This window comes from Dendropsophus ebraccatus, chromosome 3 (genome assembly GCF_027789765.1).
Source record: "Dendropsophus ebraccatus isolate aDenEbr1 chromosome 3, aDenEbr1.pat, whole genome shotgun sequence".
Classification (NCBI taxonomy): domain Eukaryota; kingdom Metazoa; phylum Chordata; class Amphibia; order Anura; family Hylidae; genus Dendropsophus; species Dendropsophus ebraccatus.
The window spans coordinates 75506500-75533391 of record NC_091456.1 but is presented as its reverse complement, the minus strand read 5'-3'; the positions used below and the strand labels follow the sequence as shown (position 1 = coordinate 75533391).

The window sequence follows — 26892 nt, the reverse complement described above, 5'->3', positions numbered from 1 at the left end:
ACCTGTCCTCGCTGCATGAGGTCCCGGCGTATTACTCTCCCGGCAAATTAGTGTGTTGCCCTGCCGCAGCCACTGATTGGCCGGGCGGGAGAGCAGTACGCCAGGACCCCGCGCAGCAAAGACAGGTAATGTATACAGAGCGGGAGCCGGGCGGCAGCTGAAGGGGTTAAGCGGCCGGCAGAATTACATACACGCAGCGGTCGTGCAGACTGCTGTGTGTATGCAGTGAAAGTGATCTGCCAGGACCTAGCCGACTCGCAGCGTTATTAATGCTGCAAGTCGGTACGTGTGAAGCTACCCTTAGGGTGCGTTCACACATTCAGGATCTGCAGCAGATTTAAAACTGCATTCAGTTATTTAGTCAAATCTGTTGCGTATCTACACAATCAAATCTGCTGCGGATCCTGAACCCTTAGGCTGCATTCCCACGTTCCGTGGAATGCATGTAGCGGAGTCCCCCCGCGCCCGGACAGCATCTGTAATTAGATGCTGGGAGCGGGGGAGACTGTATTCATAAGCGCCACGCTGTAATGAATCAGCCGCGCGGTGCTGTTACTACAGCGCAGCGCTTATGAATACAGTCTCCCCTGCTCGTAGCATCTAATTACAGATGCTGTCCGGGCGCGGGGGAACTCCGGTACATGCATTCCACGTCCGTAATCCGTCAGGATCACGGAACGTGGGAATGCAGCCTTAGGGTGTGTTTACACTGAGCAAATACGGCGGAATCCTACCGTGAGTGAATAAGAGGACCCATGTTCCTCCCCTACCACCACTCTTCCCTCAAAGAAGTGACATGTCACTTCTTTGAGCGGAGAGAGGCGGCTGCGGAGGAGCGTGTGCTCTCCCATTGAGTTGATATGACACACTGAGGCAGGCGTAATTTAACCGTGGAATTACGCCTACCTTTTAGAGTTTACTGCACTTCAGGAGCTCAGGAAAGGCTCTGGCTGTACTATAGAATAAATGTATATTTCCACGTTTTGGAAGCACAGATGGATATATAAAAGGTACCATGTGTCAGCAATTGGAACTTGAGTTGTAGCTGAGACTAAGGGGTCTTTTACACAGATTTATCTGAGATTTTGGAAGTCAAAGCCAGGAACAGACTATAAGCAGAGAACAGGTCATAAAGATTACTCCTCTTTTCAAATCCATTCCTGGCTTTGGCTTCAAAAATCTGTCAGATAAATCTCTCTATGTAAGCACACTTTTTTTTTCTTTTTATTAGTACCCTATTGGTGTGCATGGGTCTTATTAGATAGCGTTTTATGATGTTTCTGATCTGTGCAACAAAAGAATCTCATTTTGACTTTTCAATTGCTATTCGGCAAATTCATCTTTGTTCTATGTACAGTATATAGTACATTCCTTACAAAATGGCATACTTGCTCTAAAATAGTGCAGTCACTATAGGGGACATTTCTTAAACTGGTGTAAAGTAGAATTGGCTCAGTTACAGTGCTGGCCAAAAGTATTGGCACCCCTGCAATTCTGTCAAATAATACTTAATTTCTTCCAGAAAATTATTGCTATCACAAATGCTTTGGTAATATCTGCATTTATTTTGCAATGAAAAAACACAAAAGAGAATGGGGGGAAAAAAAAAGTCAAATCATTGAAAATTTTACCCAAGACTCCAAAAATGGGCTGAACAAAAGTATTGGCACCCTCAGTCTAATACTTGGTAGAAAAACCGCTTCCAGTAACCATTAATAAGTTTCCAGTAACCATTAATAAGTTTCTTACAATACTCTGCTGGAATTTTAGACCATTCTTCTTTGGCAAATTGCTCCAGGTCCCTGAGATTTGAAGGGTGCCTTCTCCAAACTGCCAATTTAAGATCTCTCCACAGGTGTTCTATGGGATTCAGGTCTGGACTCTTTAGAAGTCTCCAGTACTTTCTCTCAAACCATTTTCTAGTGCTTTTTGAAGTGTGTTTTGGGTCATTGTCCTGGAAGACCCATGACCTCTGAGGGAGACCCAACTTTCTTACACTGGGCCCTACATTATGCTGCTAAATTTGTTGGTAGTCTTCAGACTTCAGAATGCAATGCACACGGTCAAACAATCCAGTGCCAGATGCAGCAAAGCAACCCCAAAACATCAGGGAACCTCCACCATGTTTGACTGCAGGGACCATGTTCTTTTCTTCATAGGCCTCTTTTTTTTTTTTTTTTTTTTTTCTTCTTCCCGTAAACGCTATGTTGATGCCTTTTCCCAAAAAGCTCTGCTTTTGTCTCCTCTAACCAGAGAACATTCTTCCAAAAAGTTTTTGGCTTTCTCAGGTAAGTTTTGGCAAACTCCAGCCTGGCTTTTTTTATGTCTCTGGGTCAGAAGTGGGGTCTTCCTGGGTATCCTACCATAGAGTCCCTTTTCATTCAGACGCTGACTGATAGTACGGGTTGACACTGTTGTACCCTCGGACTGCAGGGCAGCTAGAACTTGTTTGGATGTCAGTCAATGTTCTTTAGCCACCATCCGCACAATCTTTCGTTGAAATCTCGTTAAATTTTTCCATCCACATCTACAGTCATGGCCAAAAGTTTTGAGAATGCTACACATATTAATTTTTACAAAGTCTATTGCTTCAGTTTTTAAAATGGCAATTTACATATACGCCAGAATGTTATAAAGAGTGATCACCTTAACAGCAATTACTTGCAAAGTCAATATTTGCCTAGAAAAGGAACTTTATCCCACAAAAACACATTTCAACATCATTGCAGCCCTGCCATAAAAGGACCAGCTAACATTATTTCAGTGATTTATCCATTAATACAGGTGTGGGTGTTAATGAGGACAGGGCTGGAGATCAATCTGTCATGATTAATTAAGAATGACACCACTGGAGAGAGAGAGGTTCCATTGTTGCCAAAAGGCTCCAGGGCACCCAGGAAAGACCAGCAAGCACCAGGACCATCTCGTAAAAGTGTTTCAGCTGCAGGATTGGGCTACCAGCAGTGCAGATCTTGCTCAGGAACGGCAGAAGGCAGGTGTGAGTGCATCTGCACACACTGTGAGGCGCAGACTCTTGGAGCAAGGCCTGGTCTGAAGGAGGGCAGCAAAGAAGGCACTTCTCTCCAGAAAAAACATCAGGGACAGACTGATATTTTGCAAAAGGTACAGGGAGTGGACTGCTGAGGACTGGGGTAGAGTCATTTTCTCTGATGAATCCTCTTTCCGATTGTTTGGGACATCTGGAAAACAGCTTATTTGGAGAAGACGAGGTGAGCGTTACCACCAGTCTTTCTCATGTCAACTGTAAAGTATCCTGAAACCATTCATGTGTGGGGTTGCTTCTCAGCCAAAGGAGTCGGTTCTCTCACAGTCTTGCTAAAAACACAGCCATGAATAAAGAATGGTACCACAATGTCCTCCAAGAGCAACTTCTCCCAACCGTCCAAGAGCAGTTTGGCGATCAACAATGCCTTTTCCAGCATGATGGAGCACCTTGCCATAAAGCAAAGGTAATAATTAAATGGCTCAGGGAACAAAACATAGAGATTTTGGGTCCATGGCCTGGAAACTCACCAGATCTTAATCCCATTGAGAACTTGTGGTCAATCATCAAGAGACGGGTGGACAACCAAAAACCAACAAATTCTGACAAAATCCAAGCATTGATTATGCAAGAATGGACTGCTATCAGTCAGGATTTGGTCCAGAAGTTGATTGAGAGCATGCCAGGGAGAATTGCATAGGCCCTGAAGAAGAAGGGTCCACACTGCAAATATTGACTTGCTGCATTAACTCATTCTAACTGTCAATATAAGTTTTTGTTACTCATAGTATAATATGATTGCAATTATATTTCTATATGTGATAAAAACATCTGACAAACACACATAAAAACCAGAGGGCAGCAGATCATGTGAGAATATAATATTTGTGTCATTCTCCAAACTTTTGGCCATGACTGTAGGGAGGTTAGCTACAGTGCCATGAGCTTTAACCCCTTAGTGCTGCTGCTAGTTTGGTCCTTAAAGCGACTCTGTACCCACAATCTGACCCCCCCCCCCAAACAGCTTGTACCTTCAGATAGCTGCTTTTAATCCAAGATCTGTCCTGGGGTCCATTCGGCAGGTGATGCAGTTATTGTCATAAAAATCAACTTTCAAACTGGCAGCCCTGTGCCCTTTGGACGTGGCTTAGTTTGTATATGCATTAGGCTACGACAACCTCTCCGTCCCTCCTCCCCACCCTGTTCACCATTTTTCCTATTCCTCTGCAGTGAAAACTACACAGGTGCCTTAATGATCCAGCCCATGTGCCGTCCTCACACAGCTGATGAATAGGAGGCAATCTGCCTGAAGCATTCCTAATGATGAGGAGGGCGGGGAGGAGGGACAGAGAGGTTGTGCCAGCCTAATGCATACACAATGTAAGCCATGGCCAAAGGGCACGGGGCTGCCAGTTTAAAAGTTGTTTTTATGACATTAACTGCATCACCTGCCAAATGGACCCCAGGACAGATCTTGGATTAAAAGCCGGTATCTGAAGGTAAAAATGAGATTGCGGCAACCTGCGGTGGTTACGGGCAACCTGCGGTGGTTACGGACAATCTAGGGTAGTTACGGACAACCTGCGGTGGTTACGGACAATCTGGGCTGGTTACTGATAAAATGAATTGCTTATAGGTACACTGGGGTGGGTACATGTAATTTGGCATGGTTATGGGCAATCTGGGGTGATTGTGGACAATCTGGAGGGGGTCACTAGCAATTTGCAGTGGTTACGGGCAACATACAATAGTTACAGGCAACGTGCGGTGGTTACGTGCAATCTGGGGGCTTACGTGTAATCTGGCATGATTATGGGAAAAGTGCAGTCATTACGGGTAATCTGGGGGGGGCTACAGACAATCTGGGGGGGGGGGTTATGGATGATCTGGGGTGGTTACAGATACAGATAAACTGAAGTGTTTATAGGTAAGCTGGGGTGGGTATGTGTAATTTAGGGTGATTACGGGCAACCTGGAGGGGATCACTGGCAATTTGGAGTGGCTACGGGCAACGTGCGGTGGTTACGGGTAATCTGGGAGTAAACCGCAATTATTACTATAATAAAAAGTGTGTGTTTTATTTTATTTGTATGTTTTTCTCTTTTTGTACACTTACACTTTTTTTTTTTTACTATATTACTATGATCACTGTAATATTTCTTGGGGGGGGGGGGCACAGTATCACTTTTTATCCCCTGTCACCAATGATTTATGGTGACAGGGGATAAAAAGTGCATCCCTGCACTGGGTACAAGCAATCAGCGGTATATAGTATATACCGCCGATCGCTTATACAGGGGCCACACACTGCCCCATGCTCTCTGCCACCAAAGAATGGGGCTTTGATTATTTTTACTTTTCCATCACTAAACATAGTCTGTTCACAGTGATGGCAGCGGCCATCTTGGAAGTGATGGCCGCCCGGGGAGGGTTAGTGAATCCCTACTAGATGGGTTGTTCAGCAGGGTGGGAGGACATATTTTTCTTCTCCCCTTGCCATGGATTCACGGTGAGGGGAGATGAAAGTCAGCAGCGGCACCGGTAATGCCGGCGGGGGCCAGCTCAGACAGGCCCCACACACTGCACCAAACCCTCAGCTACCTCCGGTAGCTGGGGGGATGGGGTAGGGGCCTCACCAGAACCGCTGCCTTATTCTCTGCCATTGCCATAAAAAGCTGATGGCAGCAGAATATGGCCCCTTAGTGACCGCCGTAAAAAGCCGTATCAGCGGTCACCAAGGGGTTAAACTTCTTGAGGACACTGCGCACGGTAGACCCAATACCATTCAGGTCTTTGGAGATGGACTTGTAGCCTTGAGCTTCCCTTATGTCCAATTGGCCTCACAATAGATGGGGTGTCTCCACCCCGTGTGAGACCCGCAGGACGAGAGGAAATTTTAATAAAATAAAAGACTCCACCCCTTCTGCCTATAACTATGGTGCAACCCCCTCTACCTGCAGTTCTTTATTCGTCCTTGCAGGACCGCAGTGAGAGGAGGTCAGGGGATTAGGTCTCCTGACCCTCATTTCGTTACGAATCGAGCAGACATCCAGGTGCATATTCCTTAGGTCGGCGTTACATAGCAGGAAGTGGAGAGGCTTCTGGGTAAGTTATGTTTACAAGTGGGCTCTGCTGGAGCCGCGTTTTTGTCCCCACTTCATGCGCGCCGCCATTTTGTTGTAGCCGCGGCCAGATCTTACGTCTTCAGCTGTGTCTGGGCAGACCGCATTTAGCCGGCGCTTAATGGTGACGTACTTCCGGTTGTCCGAGTACGCTTTTTCTGAGGCTGTGACTGCCGGGCGGCATTTTCCCTAGCGATATCGTCAGCAGTGGTGCTTGCTTCTAGAGGTATGAATTTATCTCCTATTTGGTACCAGGGCTACTTGGTTAGAAATTTTCTTTGATGGAGCATTTTTTATATATACATAGATGTCTTCTAGAGAAGACTCAGGAGGCCCTTCTAGAAAGACTTCTGCCAAAAGAAAGCATTTGGCCTGCATTGCCTGTGGTAAGTCCTGTTTCATATGACACACTCCCTGGGTTGCATGATATTGAATTATATCATTTTATAGATAATCTCCTTCCAGATGGTTGGGAATATCTGAAATGTCATATATGTAGACAAGCTCCACCCCAGGAGGAGGCTACTCCTATAATACTCACAGATAAAGAAGAACCTACAGTACAGGATGTAGTTATCTGGGCTAAAAATTATATGGACCAGTCTGTTTCAGGTCTAAACAAATCCATTATTGACTTAAAGGAGTCTCTACACAGAGAGTAAGTCTTTATAAGTGCATCTCAGATGTATGGTATTTGATTGGTCTTGTGTTTATATCGGTGTATATATTTTTTCTAGTAAGAGACCAAGGAGAAGTCATTCCCCTAGGAGAATAACCCCATCTGATAGACGGGGAGACCGTGATTATAGAGGTACAGAGGAAGTTTTTACCTCCTCCTCCTCCTCCTCTGATAATGATGATGAACCAGACCCTGGCAGATGCTATCTTCCTACCGAAAAATTTAGCAAATTAACTAGGGCAGTAAGGAATCAAAACCACCCTTATGAAGATGGAGAAAGACCTGGTACCTCTAAAAGATTTGAGGTAGACGAGTCCATTCTCAACATGATGAAGGTTGAATGGTTGAAGCCTGAAAAAGCCCCTGTGCTTAGTCGCAGGTTCAAGACCCTTTATTCCCTGGTGGAGGATAGATCCAAAGATTGGAGACCTCCACCTAAAGTTGATGAGGCGGTTGCTAAACTCTCCAGGAGAACTCTGGTACCCTCGGATGACGGGTCCAGTCTAAAGGACCCTATGGATAGACGTATGGAGGTCTCTTTAAAGAGAACCTATTCTGCAGCTTCAGCACAAGCGGCGGTCGCAATTTCTTCTGTCGAGGTTAGCCTCGCACTAAGAAAATGGCTGATGGGCTTGCAGGAGGATATAGAGACTGGAGTTAGCAGAGACAAATTGCTTTCCCGTTTTAAGCATATTATTTTTGGGGATAGACTTTCTAGCCGATGCTTCTCATCAACAGGTTCGTCTAGCGACCCGATCTATATCCCTGGCGACTGCCAGTCGCAGAGCACTCTGGTTAAGACCGTGGTGTGGGGATACCAATTCTAAGTATTTTTTGTAACCTGGAATATATCCCAGGCCATCTCTTCGATGAGGAGTTAGACAAACTTATGCTGGACCTCTCTGATAAAAAGGGGAAATCTTTACCAATTACTCAGAGGCCCTTTTGGAGATCCTTTCGGAGAGAGAACACCCCGGAGAACCCGACAATTTCGTTACTCCTCTAGAGGAAGAGGATCATATGCAGCAAGAAGAGGGGGCAACAGACAGCCCAAAGCTCCCCCTAAAAAGCCAGATTTCTGACTATCTAGATGTGCCTGTGGGGGGCCGCCTGACCCTTTTTGCGGATACCTGGGACTCCGAAGTCAGGGATCCCTGGGTAAAAAATATAGTGCGGGAGGGTTACTTCCTCACTCTGGACCCTTATCCTCCAGACAGATTTTTGTTTTCCAGACCCCCCAGGAACGATATTTTGGAGTCAGAGGTTCAGACTCTAATCTCAAAGGGGGCCTTAGAAGAAGTTCCCCTGCAAGAAAGGGGAAAGGGAGTTTACTTCCCTGTTTTTCTTGTACCAAAGCCATCCGCAAAGTGGAGGCTCATTATAGACTTAAGATACCTCAACCAGCTCATAATAAAAAGAAAGTTTCGGATGGATACTATCCGTTCTGTGCAGTTTGTTCTTTCAAGACACGATTTCCTTGCAGCTCTAGATCTTCAGGATGCCTACTTCCACATCCCTATATGGCCACCACACAGAAGACTTCTAAGGATTGCAGTCTTGATGGACGGTTGTGTGCATCATCTACAATTCAAAGTCCTCCCAATCGGGATCAGCACAGTGCCATTTGTATTCACCAAAGTGGTTGCGTCAGTAGTAGACGAATTAAGACTCCAGGGAATCCGAGTGGTTCCGTATCTGGACGATTGGCTGATCATTGCTGCCTCAGAGGACCTTCTCCACACACACGTGAAAATCATTCTACATTTTCTTCACCGTCTCGGATGGATTGTCAACACAGACAAGTCAGATCTCATTCCTTCCACTCGCAAACCCTTCTTAGGGTTCCTCATAGATACGGATCACATGCAACTATATCTTTCCCCTCAAAGGAAGCTCAGAATCAAGTTAGGATGCCAATTTCTCTCCAGACCCAGGCAGGTTCCGATCAGAACAGTGATGAAATTTCTGGATCTTCTTTCATCTTCAGCCGATGCAGTCCAGTGGGCACTTTGGCACATGCGCACTCTCCAGCTAGAGATGCTCCAGGCTTGGGACAGGTCACTATGTTCCATAGGATCATCTTGATGTCTATCACCCAACAGCAGAAGATCCCTGTGCTGGTGGAACGAACTCAAAGATAGGAAAAGTCTAGAAGAACCAGAGTGGATCCATCTCGCCACAGATGCCTCGGGGATAGGCTGGGGAGCACATATGGCAGATCTCCAGGTTTCGGGCGTATGGACGGTCGAGGAATCCCATCTTTCGTCCAACACTCGAGAACTCAGGGCAATAGCCTACGCCCTCAATCATTTTTCCACTTTACTCCTACAGAAATCAGTGAGAATTCATACAGACAACATAGCGTGTGTGTGGTACATTAACAAACAGGGAGGTACCAGATCCCTATCCCTTCTGCAGGAAGTGGAGAGGATCTTTCTCTGGGCAGAGGGGAGGATAACGCGATTATCCGCAACCCATATCAGGGGAGACCTGAACACCCTGGCAGATCGCCTAAGCCGCGGTTTGACTGTACCAGGAGAATGGTGTCTGAATGACGCAATATTCCAGAAGCTAATTCAGAAATGGGGTCTTCCCCAGATAGACTTGATGGCGACGCGAAACAACACGAAACTCAGTCAGTTCTTTTCCCTTTACAGGATGGACAGTCCAACTGCAGTAGACGCCATGACAGTTCCCTGGAATTTCAGCCTGGCTTACATCTTTCCGCCTGTCTCTATGATACCGCGAGTATTGATGAAGATCAGGCAGGACCAAGCTTCAGTCATAGCCATAATACCATTTTGGCCAAAGAGGGCCTGGTTCCCACTGCTCATAGCAATGAGCCAAGGGATATATTGGAAGCTGCCGCTGTGGCCAAACCTGATAACCCAGGGATCACATTGCTGCCAGAACCTGAAAGCGTTCAACTTGACAGCATGGAGGTTGACAGGCCCCTACTAGGAACCTCAGAACTCTCGCAGAGAGTTTTGCAAACTCTTTCTCACTCGAGAAGTGAGGAGACTAATAAGTCATACTCAAGAATCCAGAGGATTTTCTGTAATTGGGCATCTTCTAAGAACATTGACCCTCATGCTCCTTCCATACCTCAGGTTTTAGATTTTCTACAGGACGGCTTCGATAAAGGCCTTAGGCCGAGTACTCTTAGAGTACAGATCGCAGCCCTCTCAGTCTTCCTCGGGAAAAAGTTACTGCAGTTTCAACAGGTGAAGGATTTTTCTAAAGCCATCGACAGATTAAGACCTCCCTTAGTCAGACCAGTCTCTCCGTGGGATTTATCGTTGGTTCTTAGAAAGTTATGCTCCTATCCCTTTGAACCATTGGAGGAGGTTGACATCAAGTTTGCAACCCTTAAGATTTCCTTTCTTTTGGCTATAGTCACAGCCAAGAGGGTTGGGAAGCTTCAAGCACTTGGCTCTCTGGAACCGTATCTAACTTACCTGCCGGATAGAGTTCTTCTAAGATTCCTCCCACAATTCAGACCCAAGGTTCCTTCTTTTTCAAACTTGAACCAGCCCATCGTCATTCCAGCCCTCCAACCGACCCCTACGGATTCAGAAGATCACTCTTCCCTAGACGTACCACAATGTCTGAAGATATACCTATCCAGGACCAAAGATTTCAGAAAGGATGAAAACCTCTTGGTTCTCTTTCATGGACGGTTAAGGGGTAGAAAGGCTTCAAAACCATCCATCTCCAGATGGATTTGCGACTGTATTCGCACATGTTATACTTTGTCTGAAGTGCAAGTTCCTGTTTTCCTTCAAGCTAATTCCACCAGAGCGGTGTCAACAACATGGGCAGAAAAATGCGCTGTTCCAATTGAGAACATTTGCTAATCCGCTACCTGGTCCACGCCTGGGACATTTATTAAGCACTATCGTTTACACTCCCTCCTTTCTGATAGGACGGCCTTTGCCAGTTCTGTCCTTACTGCTGTAGCGTCTGAAGGCCCTCCCGGTGGGGGTACTACTCGCTAAATCCCCATCTATTGTGAGGCCAATTGGACGTAAGGGAAGTTAACATTTGTTATGTTAATGTGTTTTCCCTGAGTCCTATTGGCATCACAAGAGTCCCCCCATTATTATTATTATTATTATTATTATTAGTATTATTATTATTATTAGTATTATTAGTATTGTACTTGTCATTGAACTGCAGGTAGAGGGGGTTGCACCATAGTTATAGGCAGAAGGGGTGGAGTCTTTTATTTTATAAAAATTTCCTCTCGTCCTGCGGGTCTCACAGGGGCGGAGACACCCCATCTATTGTGATGCCAATAGGACTCAGGAAAAACACATTAACATAACAAATGTTAACTTACTCATGCTTCCTCATAATTTGGATCCTCAAGTCCTCAGACAGTTCTTTGGTCTTCTTTCTTTTCTCCATGCTCAATGTGGTGGTACACACAAGGACACAGGACAGGAGTTGAGTCAACTTTAATCCATTTCAACTGGCTGCAAGTGTGATTTAGTTATTGCCACCACCTGTTATGTGCCACAGGTAAGTAACAGCGGCTGGTAATTACACAAATTAGAGAAGCATCACATGATTTTTCTAAGGGTGCCAATACTTTTGTCCACCCCCTTTTTATGTTTGGTGTGGAATTATATCCAATTTGGCTTTATGACAATTCTATATTGTGGTTTTTCCATTGAAGACAAATTAAACAAAAAGATTAATACCAAAGCATTTGTGATTGCAAACATTTTCTGGAAGAAATTAAGTATTATCTGACAAAATTGCAGGGGTGCCAATACTTTTGGCCAGCACTGTACCCCTAGCAACCACTCAGATTCCCCCTTTCATTTTCCAAAGAAATTGTGAAGAATAAAAGGTGGAATCTGATTGGTTGCTAGGGCAACTGAGCCAGTTTAACTTTACACCCCTTTGATAAATCTCCTCCTATATATCTTATCAAAAAGTAAACAACAAAAATAGTTAGAGGACCTTCTGCAGTATATAAAGGCCCTATTACACAGGACAACTATCTGTCCAATCTGGCAAATGGTGCCTAGTGTAGGGTCAGCTGACAGCAAATAACACTCTGGTGACAAAATATCTGCTTATGTAATAGATGTGTGACTGACTGCTGATTATTTCTAGGACCACATGAATATAAAGCCATGTAATAGGCTCTAAATGAGCACTAGTCTAATGCTACTTTTACACAGATCGATAATTCGCCCGATCGTACAATTAACGATGTCGACATAACGATGTGTTTTTCATAACGATCAGCGTTTAGACGGTACGATATATCCTACGGAAAATTTGTTTTGCGATCGCTTAAGCCCATCTCAGACATAGGGTAAGTCGGTGAAAAACTGTTTACATGAAATGATCTGCTAATTTTTTGCGAACGATCAACGACAATTTGAGAAGTTGTTGAAAGATCAAAATGAACGATTTCTCGCTCGTCGCTTGATTGTTCGCAGCGTTTACACGTACGATTATCGATCGTATTTATTTACAGCGCGGCTCAGGCCGACTCATTGCAAGAAAGGCTCCTGCGGCAAATAATCGGCACGTATCAGTGTCCATTTACACAGAAAGATTATCTGCCAAAGATTTGAAGCCAAAGCCAGGAACAGACTATAAACAGTGATCAGGTCATAAAGGAAAGCCTGAGATTTTTTCTCTTTTCAAATCCATTTCTGGCTTTGGCTTCAAATCTTTGGCAGATAATCTGTCAGATAATCTTTCTGTGTAAATGATAGTGATCATGTCTTTAGGGTCCGTTTACACACACAGATTAAGCCAAAGCCAGGAATGGAATAAGTAGATGCCTCATGGATAAAGCAAGTCCTTTTCTACAATAGTCAGAAAAAGCTACTGGAAATGTTAAATTACTTTCTATGTAAAAGAAAAATAAAGTGGAGCTGCCCTCATTTGGTTCCCAAAGGAGTAACTCCTTTTGGCCAGGGCTGGTGGGTGTGGGGGGTGACACAAACTGGGCCCCTCATCCCTAAGGGGGCCCCCAGGAGCTTCGATGGTGTCTGTAGGTCAGGGGCTGGAGTGTGTGAGTAGATGCCTGCAGGAGAGAGACCTACATGGCAGCTGCTTGCTGAGGACCACAGACTGTATGACACGCTCTATTGCTTTGCCTATCTGATCTATGCTACCAAGCAGGCCCATATTTGGAGTCCATGCTGCCCTAGGCACTTTGCATGCTCAGGCGCGGCACTGGCAGGTTACATGCATGATATATACCCTGGCACTTGGGTGCCACTCAGTAGTGGATTATAATAGGGGCGTTTCGGGTGGCAGCCCGGGGCCCTGAGTTGCTGGGGGGCCCAGGCTTGGTGAACAGCGCACAGGGGGGACTATACACTACTGGGGGAGCAACAGGGGGGCTATATACTACCAGGGCCTATGGTAAAGTTAATCCGCCCTTGGTGCCACTCTGCTTGATGCCAGCTGTTCTCATCAAACAGACGTGATGGAGGAAGGAAGGAGGCCGGGGACTTCTTAGTTTGGGGACCGCTTCTGTCCAGTGTCAGACTGGGGTACTTGAGGCCCTCCAGAGGAAATGATCCTTGGGGCCCACCAATATAGAACCAGTGAGACACGACACGCTGACCCCGCTCCTTTCCTGGATTCATCTTTATCTGTGACAAATCCCTTGTGAACAACATTCACTCGAACTAAGACTCTCAGAATACCCTCTATTTATAAAGCTCTCAGGGTATGCTGGGAGTTGTAGTTTCTGAGTGGATTTAATAAATCACTGTGTGCCGAGTCTCTTGGTGGCTGCAATCTGTGGGAGACAACCATCGGCCCTGAAGGTCCAGCAATAGCAAGGTTCAACTATTTATATACAGAATTGCTGCTTATTAGTGGGAAAACTGGCATTTTTTTCTCTCTCACCAGCCCTTTGATATTAGGTACAAAGGGGGTGACTGCCCTGGTAGTATATAGCCCCCCTGTTGCTCCCCCAGTAGTGTATAGTCCCCCCTGTGCGCTCTCCCTCTGTAGTATATAGCCCCCTGTGAGCTCCCCCCAGTAGTATATAGCCTCCCCGTGCGCTCTCCCCCTGTAGAATATAGCCCCCTGTGAGCTCCCCCCAGTAGTATATAGCCCCCCTGTGCGCTCTCCCCCTGTAGTATATGGCCCCCTGTGCACTGTCCCCCAGTAGTATATAGCCCCCTGTGAGCTCCCCCTGTAGTATATAGCCCCCTGTGAGCTCCCCCTGTAGTATATAGCCCCCCTGTGAGCTCCCCCCTGTATTATATAGCCCCCTGTGAGCTCCCCCTGTAGTATATAGCCCCCTGTGAGCTCCCCCTGTAGTATATAGCCCCCCCGTGCGCTGTCCCCCTGTAGTATATAGCCCCCTGTGAGCTCCCCCCAGTAGTATATAGCGCCCCTGTGCTCTCCCCCCAGTAGTATATAGCCCCCTGTGAGGTCCCCCCCAGTAGTATATAGCCCCCCTTGTGCTTTCCCCCTGTAGTATATAGCCCCCTGTGAGGTCCCCCTGTAGTATATAACCCCCTGTGCGCTCCCCCCAGTAGTATATAGCCCCCTGTGAGGTCCCCCCTGTAGTATATAGCCCCCTGTGCGCTCTCCCCAGTAGTATATAGCCCCCTCAGTAGTATATAGCCCCCTGTGAAGTCCCCCCTGTAGTATATAGCCCCCTGTGCGCTCCCCCCAGTAGTATATAGCCCCCTCAGTAGTATATAGCCCCCTGTGAGGTCCCCCCTGTAGTATATAGTCCACCTGTGCGCTCTCCCCTTGTAGATGCCCCCCAGACAGAAAAAATAAATAAAAACAAAAACAAAAACAAAAACAAAAAATAACAAAAACAACTCACCTAGCACCTCGTTCCCCGCTGCGACTGTCTTCTTCTCTTCCCGTCGGTCCGGCCCCCGGCTGATACGCGCTCTGTAGGGATGTCCCGGGGATTCCCCAGCAGAGCGCGCATCAGTGACCTCAGCGTACGCCGCCGGCCTGCACTTCCGGGAAGGACAGGCCGGCAGCGTACACTGAGGTCTGTGGTGCGCGCTCTGCTGGGGAATCCCCGGGACATCCCCAGAGAGCGCGTATCAGCCGGGGGCCGGACCGACACTGCCCCCAGCCCCACAGGCGTACTGCAATCTAAGGACAGTACGCCTATGGGGCGGGAGGCAGAGCGGTGGGGAGCGGGACGGACCGGATCCGGGGCGGTTAGGAGGTCTAACCAGGGGTCCGGACAGCTGGCCTCCGCGGTCCGGGTTCGGACCGCGGTCCGCCAGTTGAGGACCCCTGCCCTAGGAGAAAAAATGCAAGAAATACTGGTTTAGGGTATTGATATGAAAAAGTTGTATAAAATTATCAGGGATACTCAAACATTGTGCAGATTATGTATATATAGATATGTCGTAAGGAGAAGCAGATGTAACCCATAATAAGGGAAATATGGGATTAAATGGTAATATGTGTATGTGATTCTTCTTATAGTGGGTAGTTAATATAATACCTAGATTTGGCAGTGTTTGTGTATCCCAGGTATGGTGTTGGATGTGTCAGGTAGTTGTGATGGATTCACAATGAGCTGATTGCGATCACCCACCAGACCAGCTCCTTTGTGTACCTGCCCAGGAACATATATCATGATTGTCGGTATTAGCTTGGGGACAGCCCTAAATACCAGAATGGTGGATGTCATATCCAGACTTCTCTTATTGGACATACACACATTTCTAAAGAAACGCAATCATTATAGGATATGACCAGTCAGGACCAGCCACACTATAGTGAAAGGTGTATAAGAAGTGGGCCAAGAGAGATGATGATATACATCAGGGAACCATCAAGAGGAAGAACCACACAGTTGTGTAGACAGAAGGACTGCTGGCCGGTATATATGATCATATTCTTATAACTATTGTGCACGTGTTTATGTATGTATATTGCTGCTAGTTTAGTGTATTGTTGGGGACTTTTAATGCATGCTTGGAGTAGGAAACTTATAAGGAGGCATAGACTTATGTACCGTGCCATGTAAAACATTTGAGTGACATAATTAAAGTTGATTGGAGCTCAGTTCTGAATCCCTATTATCCAGATATAGTTGTGGATATCCATGTGCATCAGCAAATTAATACAAACATCTATAAACTCAGGTAACCGTGCACACTACGGAATCTGCGTGGATAACTTAATGCGGATCTTGAATCTCCGACTGTCCCAAAGACTCCATTCTATGCTTAGGCAGATTCGGCTCTCCGCCAAAAGAATTGATGTGGGAAGTTATCTGTGCAGATTTGTAATGTGCACATACTCTAACAGAGTAATAAAGGGAAACAGAGGATAGGAGGGCGGCTGATTGTGGGGGATATAATTGATGGAGCTGTCAACCAAGTGTTTACTAAGTAGCTATAGTAATTCACTGGGACCAGTAAAAACACTGTCCATATTATTTACTCACTGGGCACTGTAAATTATAAACTCCTATTGAGTTATACCAATATACTGGGATCAATAAATTGAGCGTGCGCTTTACATAATCAGTGGTCACACTCCTACTGTGTTCTAAAAATTCATTTTCATTAATAATGGGTCACTCTACATCTACAATAAAATAAAATAAAAAAACAATTGAAATCAAAAAGAAATTGGCACATATATTGGTGCCACTTAAACTAAATGGGGATACAAAGGTTGAAAGAGTACTTGAAGGGGGATTTGAATGTGTTAAATGGTTTATTAGAAAGTTTATATATTTTAATGCCACCATGGTTCACTGCTGTCCATGGCTGAAATTGAATGATTGAGTCGCTGACTTTTTTTTAGTTGTGATTTTCCAATTTGACATGTTTACAAGGACACGTGTTAACAAATCATTCTGTAATAGTCCCAGTATTGTAGCTACTATAGTTTTGGCTGTTTTAGTGAAATTTGTTAGAATTCGATTTACGAATCTTAACAAGTTTGACCAAAAATTTGTGAACCTCGCGAAACAAAATTTTTGGCTGCTTCACTCACCTCTAATTACTATATGGGGGGTCATAGAAGGGGACCTTATTAGTATATGGGGGATCCCACATACACATACCTACTCCCTTCATGGCGCATGACACTAAACAGTGAAACAACTATGGTATGGGACCCTATAGGTTGGAAAAAGGCAAGGAAGTTGAAGGTAAAGTGTGGTGTAAAATGTTTATCTGGCAGGTTGTGAAGAGTGGAATTATAGCTGGAAGAAATTATCATGGAGGCCTGGGTCGGATGGAAATGAAAAGGGAAAGTGACCCCTCAGATCAAAGAAGATGTCACCTGAATGTCGTTTTTTCGGTTTCTGTGATATGCTGTTATTATATGCCCCAACCCCCCCCCCCCCCCATGTTACTGGCATGTAACGCCCTCAATCTGTCTTGTTCCTGTCCCTTCTCCGCTACCCTAGACATTAGTGGTAGGTAAAGAAAAACTCATGGTTACTTTATGGGAAGCATATTGGTCTTTGGATTGTGGACTGCTATAGTGGTATTACTGAGTTATTGTTGAGAGATAAGTCATGACGCAGTGAATTTATCTGTTCTGAGGGATTTGTTCAGTAACAATACGGAGATGATAGCTAGTTAATCACTGTATGGCAGTAAAATTTGTGCTTTTTACGTACCCTGGCAGAATTTTTGCTTTCTTGTTGACCTGTCATTGGCTACAGCAGAACAAAGTGAAGGTTCTCGAGCGGCCATCTCAGTTTCCTGACCTCAATATCATTGAGCCACTCCTGGAAGATCTCAAATGCGAAGTTCGTGCAGGACATCCCAGGAGCTGGAGGCTTTACCATCTAAGAAAATGAAGAGCCTTGTCCACAACTACCACAAAAGACTTCAAGCTGTCATTGATGTTAGAGGGGGCAATACACGGTAAAAGAACTGGGGAATGTAAACTTTTCATCAGGGTCATTTGTATGTTTTTGGTTGTCATTATGATTTAAAAAGAGAAAACACAGTAGTTTGACAATAAATTGCTTCACCCAACCACTAACCATGAGTGGTAAAAAGTGTTTGTGTTATCATTCATATTCTCTGATAAAACAGACAAAAAGCAACTGTATGTCATTGGTTTAGTGGCTGAGGAGGCTATGGCATGCCGTTTCTGAATTAACAGAGTGTTACTGTTTTGCTGGTGCAATATTTCAGGGGTCCCACTTACAGTACAAGACCTGTAGTATCAAATTGTACTGTAGAGAGGCGCTACTAGACAGCCAATCAGCACATGCACTTAAAGAGAACCAATCATGGCCAAAATTAAAAAATGTTTTTTTTGCTAATTAGCTGTAAATTAAAATTTTATTAATATTTGCAAATACACTTAATTATTTTTATAGCTGTGTTTTTGAGATATACACACTTTAGTTTCCTGTCTTGCGCCGGCTCTTTTCAAAAGAGCCGGTGCGAGACAGGAAGCTCCCGTCATGCAGAGCGGCAGCAATGCCGGTGGCGCCCGGCAGCGGACAAGAGGATTGGGTAAAGTATAAGATACAGATTGCAAAGGCAGTCTGTATCTTCATAAATAGACAAAATGAAGATACAGACTGCCTTTGCAGTCTGTATCTTATACTTTACCTCATCCTCTTGTTCGGTACAGCAAGGCCGGCCTCCGCCATCTCGAATACGTCACTTGCGTTCCAGCAAATGCAAATGCAGTCTGTATCTTCATAAATAGACTTCATAAAGATAGACTGCATTTGCAGTCTGTATCTTATACTTTACCTACTCCTTCGTAGCGGTGCAGTAATGCCGGCCGCCGCCATCTTGATGACGTCACGCTGGAACGCACGTGCGTTCCAGCGTGACGTCATCAAGATGGCAGCGCCCCGGCATTACTACACCGAAGAAGAGGATTAGGAAAAGAAAGACTTAGGGAGAGAGGACCTTTAATAATAGGGACAGTGATTTTTAGGTGATAGGTTCTCTTTAAGTAATACTGGGTTTTTACCAGTAAAATGGCCACTTTTATTGGTTTATCTAGTTATTTATGTGTCATATATTCACACTGTTAGTTGAATCTGGTCTCAAATTATGGTGGTCCAGAAAGGAACATTTGGTTGTTGAAAATATTGTACACTTGAGGGACCACTGTAATCTGTTCCTGGCTTTGGCTTCAAAAATCTGTCAGATGTGTGTAATAATGGACCCTTACAGCAGACTTCAAAATTTATCATTATTAACCACACATCTCCCTGTGTAACCAGGGCATGTGAGGCCAATAACCATCAAGACTGTACTGATATGCTATTAGCACTACATCCTTATATAGTGTGCTGCTGCAGTGATCTGGCATCCTGTTCTCTGGCTCACCTGCCCAGCTGCTGCATCTTCAGACTGCTGCCTCCTGACAGCCAGAGTAGGCAGGGCATGAAGACACAGAAGTGAGACAGGACAGCCAGAGAACTGGATCCTGGATCACAGCAGCAGCGCACTAGGTAAGTATGTACTGCTGTGTCATCTGGATACTAATATACAACCTGAGGACAGGTGTGGTGCTATTTTTAAAAACTGGCTATAGTTTTCTCATCCTGGATAACCCCTTTCTAAGATGGGAGATATCACACGTTTGCTAATAATGCTGAATGTAATAGACTATACACAAGCCTCAGTCTCAATACATTCTTATTTGAAACGTTTGCATTTTTGTTTTACTTTTTGATTGAACAAGCTGCCTTTTAGACAAAATGCAATAAGCTTACCCCTTAAGGACCTATGGTCATAAGCTTTTTCTGTGGGGTATAAGGTCTACGTAATCTATATCAGCTATACAAGCATATAGACTTTAAATAACCAATGAATTACTCCTAATGAGTTTCTATTCTGTTGCACAGAAAGACATTACAGGAACATATGCGTATATAAAAGGAAAGATTATGAGCTCACCCTGTGTCTTTAAGTGCCAAGCACCATCCAACCTGATGCTCGGAGAATAAAGTCGCGCCAACTCCCCATATATGTGGCAGTGCACATCACATGTATGATATGCCATGATTAAGGAAGTTTATCTGAAACACGTTGGCGTTACCTTTGTACTGTTGTACAGATTTTAAATGCTGAAATAAAGGAATAGATTTTATTTAACTGGAGCTGGAGACCATCTTCTCGAATTCCTTTACAGGAACATATTTAACTCTATCCTGTTTATCAGTCTAGCCGGACCATGCGCATTTGGGGCCAGTATTATCTTGGCCTCTAGTAGTGTTTTATTATCCCTGTCACTAAACAGTCTAATGCTCTTAAGGCCCAAGACATTTGTCACCGTTGTGCTTCTCTCTTATATGCTGAATCAACCGAGGCACACCTTTCCCAGTTCAGACTGACCTTATGTTTTTACTGAATCTTTTATTTACCGGATGTATAGTTTTTTTAAAAAAAAGCACCACTGGAGGAAAAACCTCCACCAAAAGCAACTACCACACTTATGGTTACCTTGTGGTGCGGTTTTCCCTAGACAATTGAGCTGGAGCTATATCTTTTTATTCGCTTCTCACTAGTTGATCTTTGAAGTTCTTGCAGCTTCTGAAGGAAATAACTGGTTTATCTTTAAGAGAAAGGAGAAAAGGGGCGCCTTCTAGTGCAATAATACGTGTAAAGCAAAGGGAGCAAGGATAAGGTGAACGTGTACGCTCACCTGTATGAGTTGTGCAAACAATAGGCACAACTCTATTAATCGCTGAAATAGCCCTGCTGCCAGCTCCGGGTCATACACGGCCAAACCGAGGAATGAGGCAATTAGGAAACACAGAAAAACCAGCAGAGGCCATCTGGGACAGGAATACCCTGGCTCACATGAAGGGTATCCCTGTCCCAGATGGCCTCTGCTGGGTTTTTCTGTGTTTCCTGGTTTATCTTTAAGGCATTCTTTTAGAATGGGGTCCACTTTTATCAGATCCTAAATTTTTATGTTTTGCTTTGTGTATCACTTCCGCCATTAGACTAAATTTAAATGAAAAAGCAAAAATACTTTGTTTTTTGTTTCAGGGCCCTACTGCATGCTGACTCCAATTCTTTCCTTGGATAGCTTCTCAAGTCTTTTAGTATGTTGTTCTGCTTGTTCTTTATACATTTCCTCACTATCATTTAATTCTTCTGAGTTGGAGATATTGGCTATAGGGGAACAACTTTTTTGGTATCATGTGGAGGGTAACTTAGTGCAAGAAGGCGTTTGACGCGGTGGGTTTGAGGTAGCTTGTAGTGCTTATCCTTCCCTCTTCCGGGGTGACGAGTACATCAAGGAATTCTATCTGGCGTTTGTCAGTCTTGTAGGTAAATTTCATGTTCATGTTATTAGAATTTAAATATAACACAAATTCCTGAAATGCTTCCGTTTTACTATTCCATATGATAAAAGACGTAATTGACGTAGCGAAAATACCGGCATATAGAACTAGCATGGGGGTTCAACGATGAAGATCATATCTTTTTCTAGAGCTGTAAGATATAGATTAGTGAAGGTACGATCGTTGGGCATACCCATCACTGTACCTTTGTGCTGTAGGTATCAGATAAATAGGAGAGAATCACACACAAAGGGGGAGATTTATCAAAGGGTGTAAAATTTAGACTAGTGCAAACTGCCGACAGCAACCAATCACAGCTCAGCTTTCCTTTCAGCACTGCCTAAAGCTGAGCTGTGATTGGTTGCTGTGGGCAGTTTGCACTAGTCTAAATTTTACACCCTTTGATAAATCTCCCCCAAAGTCTACAAAGTTGGCAGTTTAGCTATTTTTTTTTTGGGGGGGGGGGGAATTTTGGAATAGACGTCGTATTGTGGATACAGTTCATGCAGTATTTTAGTGCAGAGACTCTCTACATCAATTGTACAGAGTCCAGATGACATTCAACAGCCTCCACAAGATAATTGTTAGTATACTTTAACAGTGAAGGTACCTTTTAGTATTTTGATAAAGGTTCAGTTATCGAATTGATGGCTGACACCATTGGTCGTCCTGGTGGTGGGACCACTCCTTTATGTATCCTTTATGATACCATGTGGGATTTTTTTTGGATAGAGTGCTGATGTATCTGTGTATAGACTAGTGTGGACTGAACATGGTCAGCTAGTAACCGTTAGGTTAATTTTCTTAGTATGAGTTTTGTCTAAAACTCAAAAACATGGATAACAGTAGATTACTCCAATAAAATTAACTGGGACAATGACTGTCCATGAATGGATATGTCGGTATCCCATTTTACTTACATATCTGTGCCAGAGAAAGATGCAAATGTAATGGGAATGACCCCTCCTAGCCACCCAAAAAAAAACAAATGGCTTTTGGGGACCTGTAAGGAATATGGGCCTTGTGGTATATTTGATGAATACAGGGTATTTTATTGATGGGAATAAATAATGGAAAGATGTGTATGGCTGCATGTCTGAACTCCATGATCTTAATGTATTCACTTATAAGTGAAAATATGGCATCCTTATTGACCTTTTGCATATTGAGGGGGAAGGGCACAGGTTGATCAAGACATTTTCTTGAATTAGAAGTGAGGCAGCATGTCAAGGCTAGAGAAGTGCCCAGCAGAGATCCCAAAATTTAACCCCCCCCCCCCCAACTACACTCATTACTTCTGGCATCCAAACCTACTACTCACGGTGAGAGGAGAGCAGTCAGTTGTCAGTATAGATTTTATGGTATGCGGCTGTGTCAGTACGATTTTATAAACATTTGGGCTGCGTTCACACTATATATATTTCAGTCAGTATTGTGGTCCTCATATTGCAACCAAAACCAGGAGTGGATTGAAAACACAGAAAGGATCTGTTCACACAATGTTGAAATTGAGTGGATGGCCGCCATATAACAGTAAATAACTGCCATTATTTCAATATAACAGCCGTTGTTTTAAAATAACAGCAAATATTTGCCATTAAATGGCGGCCATCCACTCAATTTCAACATTGTGTGGACAGAGCCTTTCTGTGTTTTCAATCCACTCCTGGTTTTGGTTGCAATATGAGGACCACAATACTGACTGAAATATACGTAGTGTGAACCCAGCCTAAAACTGTCAGAGCTCCGAGGTCTGTTCCCAAGAATATTGCCCGTGCACAAATAGCATTTTGCTGATGTGTGAATGTCCCATACTCCTCTACATAGAGAAAATTTCTGTCTATGGGGTGAACGGGAGAGAACTGTTATTGAAGATTTGACACATTAAGATGCAGATCTGACTTACTTTGTATGTGCCGCCCACTGGTGTCTAGTGGGTTGGATTCCCCCACCACCATGAGATCAATTCCAATTGCACTAACGCTGATCCCGGCTTGGCAATCCATAGCTCTGGGCTGCAGCAGCCCAGAGCAATACATCACTGATCTCATGGGTCACTGCTGTACATATACACAGCATTGATCTCTATGAGAGAGGGGGACTTCTAGTTAATGTAAAAAAAATACATCTTTAGTAAATTCCCTCCCCTAATTAAAGTTCAGTTTACCCCCTTTTCCCATCAATAGATAGACATTTGGTATCGCCTTGTGTGTAATCACCCAGACTATTAAATTAGAAGGGCCATTTTTTCCCCCTCCCCAGCCTTATACTAGCCTGCTACCACCCAGTCCAGGAGTGCCAAATTTGACGCTCCAAGACTTCTGGTACCCTGCTCTTGCTCTTGCTAATGAGTTATATTGGGGGGGATTAGTGTTAGCCATTTTATTTTATTAGATGTATACTGATTCTTTTTTGTTGCATTTTTTTTTTTTTTACTTAAGAAGCCATATTGGATCAAGGACAAGTTTTTTTTTTCAATGCGAAGGTGGTCATGTAGCATATTGAGGAAGACAAGAATTGTTTCAGAAATGAATTGCAAAGCTAAAAAGAATTTGGAATATTTTGTCTTTCAAAAGTTATCAACACAGAACGTTGCTTTGTGTTCAGCTTCATCTCTGTTTTCAGCACCATAGACTACACTACAAGCAATGTTCCTGGTGGTTATATTTTTGAATCACGAGAGATTGCAAATCACATTGTTGCAATCAATTTCTGACTGACTCATTTGACAAATTTTTGAAGACCAAGCCAGGAATGGATTTCAAAAGAGGAGAAATGTCTTACCTTTATGACCTGTTCGCTTTTGCTTCATAAATCAGTCTGTCTATATACACCATAAAAAAAATTCTGCTAGTCTTTCATATGCTACATGACCATCTCAATTAGAGTGCCCTTGATCCATATAGCGGCTTTCAAGATGGTAGCCATGTTTTGGAGATAGCCTTAAGGTACATATCCTATTACTTGCTGGGATATTCCAATATGTAATTTTCCCTTTTGGGTTTAGACCCAGAAATCTACCCTCTTTTTAGATGTGCTTTTTAGTTTTATTTGGAGAGCCGATTATGACAATTCAGAAAATTCTATCTTGATTCTAATTTGTTTCTGAAATCCAATGTTTGTCATGCTTATGGTTATAGTTTATTGTTTTAATTTACTTTCTTAAATATTGTGTTTTCTTTTTAGCCTGTCCTTGTGGTTGAGAGATGTCCTGCATAACAAAATACCTGTTCATCGCATTCAATGTTTTTGGATTCATTTTTATCTTCCTATTACACAAACAACGACCAAAAGATCTTAAAGTAAACTTTTATCCCAACGTTGTAACCGGCCCCTTCATTGCATTAGAGGATAACAAGACCTTCATAATCTCTACCCATTATGATCCCAGAGAAACCAACTTGGTGCGAACGCTTGCTATAGTTCATAAAACAGTAAATGACCTTTACTGCTTGTTTCATTGTAAGCAAAATGTCTTTTCAAATATTAAAGCCAAAATTGATATTGTTAGGGATAACTTTGGATTCCCTTACGAGACAGCAAACATCCTGTGTAAAAGCCCACCTGAATGTGATCGTGTCTACATGTCTGTCCATACAAACAGCTCAAATGACAAAGAACAAATTCCAGTGTTTAAGATTACAAAAGAGCCTATAAAATCATTTTCTGCCAATTTTACAGTTTGTATCTCTGCCTTATATGGGCAGTATAATAATGTTTTACAGGTGATTCAGGCAATTGAAATGTATAAATTACTAGGAGCCTCCAGAGTCACCATCTATAACAACAGCTGCCATGAAAACGTGGACAAGGTTTTGAGACATTACATTCAAGAAGGTGTTGTAGATGTAATACCCTGGCCAATCGACAAGTTTCTGAGGACTTCCAAAAAATGGAAATATGATGAAGGCCTTGAGAGTGACATTGGCTACTATGGACAAGTTGCATCTTTAAATGACTGCATATATAGAAACATGTATAAAAGTAAGTTTGTTCTGCTAAATGACATTGATGAGATTATTCTTCCAGTAAGGCACTGGGACTGGTCATCTCTAATGAAGAGTCTTCAAAAGCAATATCCTAAAACAAGTGTCTTCCGTTTTGAAAATCATGCCTTTCCAACAACAGTCAATGCACCTGGATTCAACCATTGGAATCACATTCCAGGGATAAATCTACTTCAACATCCCTATAGAGAACCTAGTGATCACATGTCCATCAAGCCACGGAAAATGATTATAAATCCACGAAAAGTCATTCAAACATTAATCCATACAGTATTAAAGGCTGAGGGACAGATTACTGAGGTTTCAAGTAAAGATGCTATTCTATTTCACTGTAAGAGAAAAAGAAACAAGAAGATTCCAGACAAGGACCTGATCAAGGATAACATAATCTTAAGATACAATGTGTCTTTAATTCTCGAAGTTGATAAAGTTGTACAGAAACTCTTCCCAAAGCACTAGCTGAGAATTTGTACAGACTTTATACATGCAGATTAACAAAGCTTCTTTATATATCAGAAAAGGACAGAAAAGGTTTTTGTTCTTTTTCTTTTCATTTTTCTTTTCCTTCAGTTGCAACTGCCTGTTATAAAGGAAAATGTATTAAGTTCAATGGTCCTTCATAGTAGAAGGTTAACACAATTTCATTACCACTCCCACAGTGAAGGCCACTGATGAGCAGAGAATCTAGGAATAAAGCAGTTGCATTTCTGGGCTACGGTATTAATGATCATGAATAACAGTCATTGTTTAGCCCTTATATTCACATTGTGTGAATATAGGATTAAGCGGTTGCATCTGCTATATGTTATAGCATACAATATGCATAAACTAAAAAACACCTTGTTTTGTTTTCTTGTCCATGCCGGCATGAAATTGTAATTGTTTTGAAAATACCATGAAGATGTTGGTACTTTCCTGTATGATCACTACAGTAAAAAAAAAAAAAAAAAAAAAAGTTGGTCTGCGTCTTTGTTTAACTGAGTCACTCTTGCTGTTGTGTTTCCAATATTGCATCTCTACTAGAGATGAGCAAACCTCGAGCATGCTCGAGTCCATCTGAACCCGAACTTTCGGCATTTGATTAGTGGTGGCTGCTGAAGTTGGATAAAGCCCTAAGGCTATGTGGAAAACATGGATATAGTCATTGGCTGTATCCATGTTTTCCAGACAACCTTAGAGCTTTATCCAAGTTCAGCAGCCACCGCTAATCAAATACCGAACGTTCGGGTTCGGATTGACTCGACCCGGTTTGCTCATCTCTAATCTCTACCTTATTCAGAATAGCTGGGTTAAGCAGCTGTACCAGATGCAGGTACATAAACTACAAGTGAAACATAAAATAGCCATAAGGTCTTCACACACATGGTACTTATGTTGGCCAAAGCTATATCAGGTTTACTTGTTGGTATAATGTTTATGGGGGTCTCCTGAGGTTTTGCAGATGTCAGTAGAGAGAGGGGTTGGGCATGATGGAATCCTTTTTGTATTGCCACGTGTGGAATTTTATTAACTATTTAAATATAATGCTCTTGATCCTGCACGGTTAATGTAATCAAATAAAAACACTAGAAAGGGTTAATATATGGTTATTTAACCCCTTAGTGACCGCCGATACGGCTTTTTACTGCGGTCACTAAGGGTCCTTATTCTGCTGCCATCAGCTTTTTACGGCGATGGCAGAGAATAAGATAGCGGGGCCGGGACGGCCCCCACCCCATCCCCCCCAGCTACCGGAGGTAGCTCAGGGGTTGGGGCACTGTGTGGGGTCCGTCCCGCCCCCCCCCCCCCCCCCATACCGACGATCG

The 26892-nt window shown here is 43.6% G+C and overlaps 1 protein-coding gene across 7 annotated transcripts in view; it reads left to right on the top strand.

Annotated features, from left to right (window-relative positions):
* Nucleotides 1–26007, top strand: part of LOC138787149 (uncharacterized) — a 59938-nt gene extending 33931 nt beyond the window's left edge. For 2 of the 7 annotated variants that reach the window (XM_069964308.1, XM_069964301.1), the window contains one exon: nt 24267–26007. In XM_069964308.1, coding sequence (XP_069820409.1) covers nt 24287–25546 — 1260 coding nt within the window. In that variant the 5' untranslated portion in view covers nt 24267–24286 and the 3' untranslated portion in view covers nt 25547–26007. Of the gene's footprint in view, nt 1–15527; nt 15663–17468; nt 17674–20781; nt 20838–24266 lie in introns of all 7 variants that reach the window. The other 5 variants (XM_069964303.1, XM_069964306.1, XM_069964302.1 and 2 more) reach the window with 5 other exon arrangements.
* The last annotated feature ends 885 nt before the right edge of the window (nt 26008–26892 follow it).